The sequence below is a fragment of the Balaenoptera physalus genome, assembly GCF_965194825.1.
Source record: "Balaenoptera physalus genome assembly, chromosome: 2".
Taxonomy (NCBI): domain Eukaryota; kingdom Metazoa; phylum Chordata; class Mammalia; order Artiodactyla; family Balaenopteridae; genus Balaenoptera; species Balaenoptera physalus.
Genome location: NC_138883.1, coordinates 111997837 through 112010345, shown reverse-complemented (window position 1 = coordinate 112010345; position 12509 = coordinate 111997837). Strand labels below are relative to the sequence as shown.

Here is a 12509-nt window from a genome sequence, read left to right as displayed (position 1 = left end):
CTGTTCTCAGAGAAATTCTGTCTGATTGTTGTCTGCTGGCTCCCTCAAACCCTACCTCTGTCAAAATTCTGCCCTGGCAGGTGTGAGAAAGAATAGATGCAGAACTTGAGTGAATACCCACATCTGTTTTTGGAAAAAAGGAACAGAAGCAGCACAGAAGGAAGTAAAAGAGATAATTGCTGGCTTGGACTGCAATACATTTTACTTGTGGGCAGAGGGCCAGCTTACAGCAGGCGGAATATGCAGGCCCATCTTATTGGAATTCAGGGGTGGGCCTCCATTCTTGTCCGGAGACAGCTGTAAACCAGCAGCCCATAGCATCACAATCAGGCACCGGGTTTTGTCAAGGAATGCTGATATGTACAGAAGCAGCTTTGTCTGCTTCAACTGCACCCCTGCCTAGTGAAATGACAGTCAGTCTCTGATTCCAGATGACAAGAACTGGATAAAAACTTAAAACAAATGGCGACCTTTCAAAAGATTAATTTGTTTACCAACAAAATGTTCCCTCTTTGTCATCCAAGATGGGGGTGACCTTCACTTTCCCGTATCTAGGCTGAAAGGATGCTGACTAAGTCATCTGTTAAGTTAACTCCATCTCAGCAATTATTCCCTTTTTTATTTTTAGTGACAAGAAGCGCTTATTAATTCACTCTGCTTCTTGTTATGGTTTATAAATGCAACAAGCTCATTCTGAATTACTGCAGTGTAACATCAATTTGTTTAAATCTAATTCTGCTACTGTTGCCAAATTATGTTGTGACTGTAATTGTGGCCATATGCATGGGCTTAAAACACAATCATGTTGTGAAATCGTCCTTCTTTCTCCCCCCTTGCTACTTACCCCCACCTCTTACTTCTGGTGCTTCTTCTAAGCATTTGACACTAACACAATTGCCTCACTTTCCATTACTTTATCACTTCAGAAATGAATGTGCTTTCAGTGAGAGAGATTACTACGTACACCCCAAGTGAAACAGTAAAGACTGAAACTATGATTTGTGAAGTATGGTTGCTACCCAACTAAGTTAGTGAAAAACGCTGCATAACATATGACTCATAAAATCTAGAAATCATAAAAGTATTAAATTCAACCTCATGAATAAATAAAAGATTCTAAGTTTACATTGCATTATATATTTATTTATTTGGAAAGTGGGACCAAAGAACTGGTATAATTCTACAGCAACTCATATGTTGCCAAAAAGAAGAATGTTTTTATGATTCTTTTCTAGGTCATAACAGTTATAATCAGAGTTATTTGTGCAGCAATTCAGAGCAATGTTTTGTTTGGCTTTTTTATTATGCATCCATAATCGTTCTTTTAAAATTCATGGTAACAGATACATGTTTCAAGCCTTTTAAGAAACCCTTCTTATTTAAAAAAAATAAATCAAAGTCAAATTTTCTGTAGCTCTTTTAACGTGTTGCATTAGAAAGTCTAACTGGAACTAAATGTCAGTGAGTAAGTATGAATGTATCAGAGATTTCTTCTTGTCTATCCAAACCTATAAGGCTCTACTCAAGAACATGTTAGAGGGTTTTTGTTTTTGTTTCTAATTTGGCAGATTTAAGATATTGAAAAACTCAGTGACTTTCACTTTTAATACTTTTTTTTGTAAATTGCTTTTACACAAGAGAGTTACAGGATATACAATTCTGAAGGCAGTTTTGTGGTGTGTGTGTGTGTGTGTGTGTGTGTGTGTGTGTGTGTGTGTAGTATCTGTGTTTTCAATGCACTAAAATCTTTATAAGCCCATATTTTCAGAAAGGATACACCTCTTCATAAAATGGAGAAAATACCAGTTTCTGAGAACTAGTAATGTAAATTAGCAACAAATTCAACTTTTCTTTGTCAAAAATGTCTAAGGTTATTTACAGGCTTTTGACAAGCTGTTCAAGTTTCATAAGAAGTAAGGAAACACATGGCCCTCAGCAGCCAAATAATAATCCCCTTTGAGTGTTTAGAGTAGTTATAAAAAGCAATTAGCCCTGATGCTGCTTTTCTAATTAACTGTACATCACAACACTAGACACATTGCTTCAGTTTGGGCAAGTGCTTTCAAAAACATTTTTATAAGTGGTAAATCACAACTGTATTTATTCCCAAATATTCCACATGATTGTTTAAAGCCAAACACTGGAATATTTCTTTCACAGGATTTTTTGCACAATGCTTGTTTTACAAATCTAAAATGAAAACATGTTTTTCACTTAGTACCATCACATATACATATATCAACATAAAATGATAGGGTCAACTATTTTGATTGAAATGCCAATAGTTTGGGCAAGATGTACATAACGTACATACATTTTAAAGTGCTCTGGTGTAGATTTTTATAGAGTCAAGTTTCATGGGGAAAAACGGATCTTAAATACAATAAATGAGTATACATTATCTGTGTCATACAAGGCCAAGTGCTTTCCCAAATCCTCTGTGTTCAAAGGACAGGGGTACAATATCCAAGGCACTCATCCTATTTGGGAATTTGAAAAAATATATAATAAATAACGAAGATTCTGCTCCAAATTTCAGATATAATTTTGAATTCCCTATTTATGTCAGAATCTTTACTCAGATTCATTAAAGCAAAGCTTAATCCCCCTAAATCTAGAGGTATGCCTTTTCAAACTTCAATACTCATCGGAAAAAGTTTGCATGAAATGCTGCAGTTGCCTTGGGCTACAAAGCCTCAGCGCTCCACCAGCTAAGCCAATATTAATTCTAGATTGAAGGGGAAAACCAACAACAACAAAAGAGAAATCTGCTTCTGTCTGTACGGCCAGAGAAATAATATTTTTATTTCAAGGGCTTTGGGCTCACGGGAAGCAGATAAAAACCCTTTCACATTATTCACAGTGACATATTAAATAAAGTTTCAGCAGGAATAAAAATATCTAACTTTCTGGTTATTTCTTAGACTATAAAGTGCTCTTAAACCAACCCTGTTAAAATAACATAAAGCACATATAAAGAAACTGAAAATATATTTCAGGGTTACATGAATGAAGTAGGCAGTTGAAAATGTCTCCATAGGAAATTTGGAAGATTAATCTAACAGACTGTTATGCTGGTTAGAAATGGTTTTGCAATTTAATTCTAAAATTAATCTTGTTTTTAGTTTTGATTTCACTGAAGGATACATTTAAGAGCTTTTGAGAGAAGCCAAAGGTTAAAAAATGTATTTAAAAATGTATAAATATCACTTTAGTAATTGTTTTCAATATTAGAAATGATCTCAAATAAAATAATTTTCTAAATAAAATGAAGCACTACTCTTGATTCTCCTAAGAAAACCCTGCAACACAGAAAGAGTACAGTCCTTGCTTTGGGACACTCAGCAGCAAGTCAATGGCAAAAATAGGCACAGACTCTGAGACCCCTTAATGTCAGTCTCCGTGTCATTATTTTTCCTTCTCATCATTTTGCTGACATAAAGGATTAATCCCTACTTTCTTCAGATTTAGAATAATATTCTTAAAATTTTGCATATTGTGTGAGTATACACCATTGAAGCTCGTGCTTTGCTGTTGTTTTCTTTTGCTTTTTCTAGGAGAAGCCTGTACAAGAGATAAAATATTTAACATCTCTGTATTCTTTTTGTTGTTAAATTACTTTCTCTTGTTAAAATTATGGTACTAGCTTATTTAGGGATATCAGATAAAACAAAAATTTGAAAGAGCTATAAATAGATCTCTTAAAAAGAGGTTTACATTTTCTTCATCATTTCTAATTACAAACAGAATGAAAGCCACTCCTTTTCATCTCCAAAAAATTCTAAGGACAAAAGGATCCAAATTCTCACTTAAAAATCTACATTGTATCTTATACTACTAAAAAATGACTTTTAACTCTAAAAAAAAAAAAGAGCTTATTAAAACAACTCATTACTTACACATGCTTTTCTTTGATTAATATATGGCAAACTGATTCCATAGGTCGCATTTACAGCAGCTCTGTGGTGGATGTTTTCAGGATCCTGCATGATTTTTATATTCAACCCTGTCTTTCGCTGAAACAAAGAAACAATGAAACTTTCATGCCAGAAGAACAAGACTGCCTACTAACATTTTATATCCTCAAAGGAGTCTAAAGTTCTTTGAGAATAATTATTCTAATGTAATTCTCACTGGAAAAAAAAAGTATATCTTTGGGTCTTTTATTTAGGTGACTAATTAGTCTTTTATTCACAGAAAAGGAATTTTCTGCAGATTTTCCTCTGTGTATCCTGTTACTCATAAAAATCCATCTGCAGACGCCATTCATTTTCTCAAAAATACTGCTAGAAGCCAACCAAGGTGGACAAAGGATAGAATACCTGGTCTCGATGTATTTTTAGCTTTCCAGGTCAAGAATTTTGCCAATGAAATCTATACTACGACTATGCAGGTAGAGGGCTCCCTTGGTCTGTTAATGTGTCCCCTTTCCTCGAGGGACATTTACAGGTAAATCTCAGTTTGGACTTGGTAAATTTACCACAACAAACTTATCCACTCCTTCGCAGAGCTTTTGCTATCTATAGGAAAAATACATGCTCTCCTTAGAAAAAAGAAACAAACATCTCATTTGAACCACGTGTTCCTCATTTAAAATAATTCAAATGAGTTACTGCTGAGATGCTTAAATTTGAACCACCAGAATAGGCAGCACAGTGGCAGGGGGGAAGGGGCACTGGATGGGTGACCAGAGACCTAGGTTCCAGTCTTGCTCTACTGCCTGTGTGTGACCTTGGGTAAGTTACTTCCCCTCTTTGGAAGCCAGTTTCTTTATTTGCAAAATGCGACATTAGACTTGACAGTCTGTCTCTTGAAGGACTATCAACCCCCCAATCTCCCCCTCCCATGTTTTGCTTTCTATTATTTGACGCTAAGAGGTAAATTGATACTTAAGGAATATGGTAGTACCAACAGTTTCTGAAGTCTTTTGTGACTTTTAAATTTAGTGGGTTTTAGCATATTCACAATGTTATACAACCATCTCCCCTACCTCAAATCCAGAACGTTTTCATTACCCAAAAAGAAACCTCATACCCATTAACAATCAGTGCTCATCCCCTCGTCTTCCCAGAGCCTGGCAACTGCTAATCGACTTTCTCTCTCTTGGATGTGCCCATTCTGGATATTTCTTATAAGTGAAATCATACAATATGTGGTCTTTGTGACTTTTTTAAAAGGAGGTGTGAGCAATTAAAAACACTGATTTCCTTTCAATGGAGTGTCTTAGTTCTGAGGGCGATCTGATGCAATTGTTAAAATGGTTATAGGAACCAGACAGATTAGCTCATGCTGTAGTAATCTCTTTGATCTTAAGCATTCATACATGGCCTGTGCCTGAGGTCAAAGCGAAGGGGAAGACTACAAAAACACCTATGGAATGCATGCTGTCTAGATAAGTTATTTCTTAACACAGCCTCCAAACCTTCTTTTTATTTTTTTAATAGTTTTTAGACCAAATCTCCAAATAACTGCACTCAATTGTGCACATTATTTAACCCATGCAGGGACACAGGTTACAAATAAGGCACAGCTCTTCCCTCTCTTTAAAGTCTGTGTGGTGACAAAAATAATGTAGTGCCTAATTATAAGTGGCTTTCCTTCTGTGGGTAACCCACACTTACAGCACTACTCCAGGGTTTTTGCATGGAAGCTGAGTGCCTCTTTTATTGAAATTAATACCTGAACATAATTTTTTCCTTCTTAATTAAACTTTCAGAATAATTTCCATTCTATCAAGGATTGGGAAATTGCTAATATGTATTATATTGGCTGGATGTGGTTTCTGTAATTAGAGTGTTTTTTAAATGTGTATTCTGTATACAACTGATGGCAATAACTTCATCTATCATGTCTAAGCTTTGTTAGAACTTTTGAATTCTGGGATCATTGGCCCAGTGGACCATAGCCATTTTCTTAGTTTTATTATGCTCCGTCAACTTTATGTGGCTTTGGGACTGGTATAGAAAGGAAATGATCAAATACAGAATCATTGTTAAAACTGGCATTAAAAACTAGTTGTTTCCTTCCATTTTTACATTTCTGTGGCACTGGACACAGATATTTCTGGAAAGAAATCAAAATGTAAACAGAAATCCAACAGAAATGATAGGTTGTAATAGCAATTCTTTATTAGTCAGCTTCTAAAGCAATGGAAAAAATCCCTTAAAATTATTAATATTCTAATATTTTCTCTTTTGACACCAAAGCATGTGTATGCCAAAACAATATGTAGCACATGTGATTTAATTCCCCTTTTAAAAAATATTAAGAGCTTACATTTAAATAATATAAAAATATCAAATGGTCTCACTGAAAATCACTGTCATATACATTCATAACCTAAATTTATCTTACAAACCATCTATAGAGATGTATAGGGAAATATTTATGAGCATAAGCTACATTGTCAGACCCAGTAATAAGATTTTTCAAGAAAAATAATTATAGATTTAAAAAAAAAAACAAAATTAATCATTCCATTAAGCATAAAAGCAATGCTCTGGAAGATGATCATTTCTTACCAACAGTAAGATAAATATCAGAAATAATTCCAGAAAATTTTCTTAAATTGTTCAAGAAAAGACAGCAATTTATTTAATCTATCTTGAGTGACTAAACAATCTAAACTTTGTATTCTCTCCTTTTGATAGTAATTACAAGCAGATATATCAAATGTGACTCTCATTTAGACTTTGGTTTGTAAGAACAAAAGTTATTATCAGAGCCAATTACTGTTTTACCTACATGGCTGCACAGAAGCAGGGAGCTCAATTTTCATCTCATCAGTGATTTTGTGGTATTTATTTTATTACTATGCCCACAAAGCGATATAAGAAGGAAATAGCTTATGCTATTAAAACTAGGGCTTGAACATAAGAGGCTAAGGTTTCTTTTAGAAGAAGTTCTGAATTAAAAACACTAGGCAGCGTGTAATGCCAGCTCCCCAGACATGGGCAGACCATAAAATGACATACATCTGAGCAGTAGATCCCACACAGAGTAATCAAAATTGAAATGCTTCACAAACAAAGTTGAGACAAGCTATTTACTAAGTTACAGTATTATCAGCATAACATTATTCTCAACAGTGTTTGCTACAAGTAATGCCTTCTTTTTTAAAATTCAATTTTATTATTTATTTATTTATTTTTTATTATTTTTTTTTAATTAAAAAATTTTTTTGGCTGTGTTGGGTCTTTGTTGCCGCACGTGGGCTTTCTCTAGTTGCAGTAAGCGGGGGCTACTCTTTGTTGTGGTGTGCAGGCTTCTCATTGTGGTGGCTTCTCTTGTGGCAGAGCACGGGCTCTAGGTACACGGGCTTCAGTAGTTGTGGCACGCAGGCTCAGTAGTTGTGGCTCGCGGGCTCTAGAGCGCAGGCTCAGTAGTTGTGGCGCACAGGCCCAATTGCTCCGCGGCATGTGGGATCTTGCCGGACCAGGGATCGAGCCCGTGTCCCCCGCACTGGCAGGTAGATTCTTAACCACTGCGCCTCTAGGGAAGTCCCACTACAAGTAATGCCTTCTAAAGTGTATGTTGGTTAATATCATATTCCCACTGGTTAAAGGTATCTGCTGTTTACTCTCAAAACCAAAAAAAAGAAAAAGAATCCAGTCACCTTTAATGCTCTGAGTCTTTCAACCATTATTATATTTATTTGAAAGAACAGTAGATACCAAGTCCTAGTTCAAGCTATATGATCTAGATTTTTCATTTGTTAAAACTGGGTAGTAATACCTACCTACATGGAGTTGTTTGTGAGATTTAAGTGACTAATGTGTGTTAAGTATCTCAAATGATAAAGTACTACTTAGGATCCTACAGGCCCCCAAATAATAATGTAATGCATTGAAACACTTCAAATATATAAAAATCCATAGTTCTTAATAATATTTCCCCCTTCCCCAAAAAAACTTAATTGATAAATTAATCTGAAAGTAGATAGATCAAAGAAAGAATCATACATTTATCCCGCTTTTCCTGAAAATCTGTTTTTCAGATTCACCAAAGAGTTGCTAAGGGAAAGTTCTTCAGAGAAGCTAATAAATGCGGAAGGAATGATAGAATTATAAAATTACCAATAAATATATAAATAAAATTATGACTTTGTAATCCCTAATGAAATAATTAGGTAAATATCAGTTTTTGCTAATATCATTAGGTGAAAGGTTGTGGGGAATTTTATTATTATTATTATTATTTTAATTAATTTATTTATTTGTTTATTTTTGGCTACACTGGGTCTTTGCTGCTGTGCGCGGGCTTTCTCTAGTTGCGGCGAGTAGGGGCCACTCTTTGTTGCAGTGTGCGGGTTTCTCATTGTGGTGGCCTCTCCTGTTGTGGAGCATAGGCTCTAGGCACATGGGCCTCAGTAGTTGTGGCACGCGGGCTCAGTAGTTGTGGCTTGTGGGCTCTAGAGCGCAGACTCAGTAGTTGTGGTGCATGGGACCAGTTGCTCCACGGCGTGCGGGATCTTCCCGGACCAGGGCTTGAACCCGCGTCCCCTGCACTGGCAGGCGGATTCTTAACCACAGAGCCCCCAGGGAAGCCCGGTTGTGAGGAACTTATATAGGATAGATCAAACTGGTAATACTCAGACTCACTGATCAATCTTAATAACATCATTAAAAGAGAGAAAAGAAATGACCTCCTGATATGCTATAAAAGGAAGTACACCTCACTACCTGTGAAGTAGTCCCACCAAAAAGATGTCACCTGAATCTGATCAAGCTTCTAGATAAAACTACTAGTTTACAAGAAATACTAGGGACAGAGGAATGTGTAAAATGACACCATGAGATTGCAATCAGCCAATCCAGACTAAGGGGGTGGAGAACCTGTAGGACAAATGACCTGGGTTCTTTAATAAGTGACATTTAAAAAAATTGAAGTACAGTTGATTTACAATGTTGTGTATAAGTGACATTTTTTTAAATGAGGGAAACTGCTATAGATAAAATGAGATGCAAATGTAATGTGTGATATTGTACAACATGGGGACTATAACCTTTAAAAATTGAGAATCACTATATTGTACACCTGTAACTTACATTGTACATCAACTATACTTCAACTTTAAAAAATAAACAACAACAAAAAAACACAAATGCAGTGTGTGGACATTGTTTACATCCTGATTCAAACAAACAAGAGAAGAACAATTTTAAAGCAATTGGGGAAAACTGAACATGGACTGAGAATTATACAGTATTAATGCATTGTTAAATTTGTTAGATGTGATAATAGTTCTGTTTTTTTTTAAGTCATTATCTGAGGTGTTTAAAGGTAAAATGACATGATGTCTGGGATTTGCTTTAAAAGACTTCACTGAGAAAAGTGGAGGGAACAGATGAAATAAGAATGGTAAAATTAAGGCAACTGTTAAAGTTGGGTGATGGTTACATGGATTTCATTTTGTTTTTGTGTCCATTCAAAGGTAAATTTTCGTAATAACAAGTTATATTTAAAATTAAAGTGAAGTTAAAATTTAATTATTCATTAATTTATTATTTGAATTCTAACATTCTCTGCTTCATGATATTCCCTCTTACCTCCCTGCTAGGCTAGGGGATCAACAATCACAGCATCACTTAACCCCAAGCTGCTTCTAAAAAGCCCAGCTGCCTCAGGTTCACAAAACCTTAAGACTTTAATTCCATTCCGATGTGCCTGTCCTACGTTCTGATTCCTGTAGCTGAATTGTAGAACAAGAGGAAGGTTGGGGGAGAGAGCTAACATTTATTCAGCCCCTATTTTGTGCTCTGCACCACAATATGTGGGGGTTGTCATAATCCAAGTGCCGTCCTATAGCCCTTAAAATGGCAAGAGGGAGCATATGATGTTATCGCTACTTTACTAATGAGGACAAACGGCTAAGGGACTTCTCAAGGTCATATAATCCAAAAGTGGAGAGACAGGATTGTATTGATGTCTCTGACTTCAAAAGCCTCTTTCCATCATAACATGCTGCCCCATTACAATGAAATGTTTGTTGATACACTCTTGATTTAACTTCCTATATATCAGGATCTATCTATCCTTTACTTCCTCTCTAATCCCCACAGGCACTGCTTTGATTTGTGCCCTCATTGATTATTACATGGACCTCTGTAATGGCCCCTACAATGGGTCTCCTTACCTCCAATCCATCCTCTGCATGACCTTCAGAATGCCTGAACTTCTGATCACTAATTGAAATACGTATCTCACCTCCAGTTAAAGAAAAAAAAAAAACCCATAAATCCAGACATAGAAAAATTAAATTTGGTAATGAGAAGGATAACGGTAATGAGAATAAGACTGTTTGCTGTATGTGACTGAAAATTGGAAGACTATTACTTCAGTAAGACAGAATTTATTGTTCTCATGTATATGAAGTCCAGAGATAGGTTGGTCAGGGTTGGTTTGGAAATTCAGTAAGTTACTAGGGACCAGGCTCCTTCCAGCTTAATATTCTGCTATCCCTAATGTATGGGCCTCTTCCTCCTGGTCTAAGATGGCTGCTAGAGTTCCAGCCAACACAGCCCCATTCCAGGCAGCAGAGTAGAGAAAGGGGAAGAAAAAGATCAAAGAGCACAAGTCAGCTATCTTTTAAGGCAGTTTCCAGAAAACTTCCCACAATACCCACCCCTAACATTTCATTAGCCATTACTACTTGGTCGTATAGCTATGTCCAACTGCAAGGGATGCTGGGAAATGTAGTCTTTATGTTGGGCACCCATATATCTAGCTAAAAATCAGCTGCTCAGGAAAGCCATTGGGGTCCAGTCCTTTTCCCCCTTTCTGTCCTAACCATCCTCAGAGTATTGCCCTTTTTCCCTACGCTTGTCACCTTGTGGTTGCAAGATGCTTGCTGCAACTCCAGTTGTCATGTCTGTGTTCAGGGGAGAAAGAAAGAGGAAAGGGGAGAAGGGACATGCCAGTTGTTACTATATCCTTTCATCTGGAAAGCAAAATATCCCCTAGAACCAACCCCAGGAGACTGCTGCTCAGTACTCACTGGACAGAATTGGGACACATGGTCATACTTAGCTGCAAGGAAGGCTCAGAAATGAGGACCCTTATTCCGCCCGGCATGATGCCATCCTGAACAAAATCACAGTTTATAGTAATACAGATGAGGGAATGGATACTGGGTAGGGAACTAACAATTTCTGCCACAATCATGCAGTCTACCCTAGCTAAGGAAGCAAGTACAATAAGATGAAAGTGATAAATAGTGAAATAATGAGAGGTCAGTGGATTGAAGGTCCTTACTGAAGTGAAGAATTGTTGGAAGAACATACTATGTGAGCTGGCAGACTAGGACATAGAGGTCAAAGATTGCTGTGCTTGAAACAGATTTTAGAGATGATGTACTTACTGGTTACAACAAAGCCCAGGCATTCGGCATATCCCCCTGGCCCTACCAGAGTACTTTTGCCAAACCTCTAATATTGCACTCACCACTCTGTCTGTAGAATGCCTGCCTACAGACTGTGAGCTCCTACAGCACTGAAATTTGCATTCCAGCACCTAGCACATAGTAGCATTAAAATCAAAATATTTGAAGACATGAAACAGCACACCAGTGAGGAAAGACATTTTTTAGTTTTACTGTGTTTGTGTTATTCTTACAATATGCCATGGATACACTGTCATCAGCTTATAGCAGTAGTGTGTGCCAAAGGTGACTTTCTGTCCTGTTTTTATGGCACACGGGCCAATTGCTAATTCCGTGACCTCCCTTCTTTTGCTACAAGCTACTGTCATGAGTTGGTGGCCAGGGAATGAGGGCTCCCTGAATGCCCAGAAGTTAGCATCCCCTGGTAAGCCAGGGAGAGAGGCAGGAGAAATTTGGGATGCCATCTTTGAAATGTTATTGAACCATGGAATACCGTATAATAAATTTTGAGTATGCTTTGCAGTTGTAGTAAATAGCTTATGTTTCTGGAAAAGATGCTGTAAGTCATAAATATGTAGCTAATTGAATCTTCTCACAGAAACAATGTTATTAGAAGATATAGTCCTAAGGGCCTATTTTTTTTAAAACATCTTTATTGGAGTATAATTGCTTTACAATGGTGTGTTAGTTTCTGCTTTATAACAAAGTGAGTCAGCTGCAAGGAAGCTGATTATATGCATATACATATATCCCCATATCTCCTCCCTCTTGCGTCTCCCTCCCACCCTCCCTATCCCACCCCTCTAGGTGGTCACAAAGCACCGAGCTGATCTCCCTCTGTCCTCAAGTCCATTCTCTACGTCTGCATCTTTATTCCTGCCCTGCTAAGGGCCTATTTTTGATGCCCATTTTTTATAGAAATAACCCCAAATACCATGTTTAATCACCTGTTCCACTAACCATAAGTTATACTGTAAAGTATAAACCTCTTTATATATATAAACTAATTGAATGGTAACCAATTACAGTAAAAAAGCATTGCATATGATAGAGTATAATAGTGTATTATAAATAATTCTAATGTGGCTTCGCAGTTGCCATATTAGTATCACTGCAACAAATCAGAAAT

The 12509-nt window shown here is 36.7% G+C and overlaps 1 protein-coding gene across 1 annotated transcript in view; it reads right to left on the bottom strand.

The window, feature by feature from the left end:
* The window catches only part of IQCH (IQ motif containing H), a 221912-nt gene that overhangs the window by 183563 nt on the left and 25840 nt on the right, over positions 1 to 12509 (bottom strand). The window contains 1 exon segment of the mRNA XM_082449136.1: positions 3900 to 4016. Within this exon segment, the coding sequence (XP_082305262.1) occupies positions 3900 to 4016 (117 nt within the window).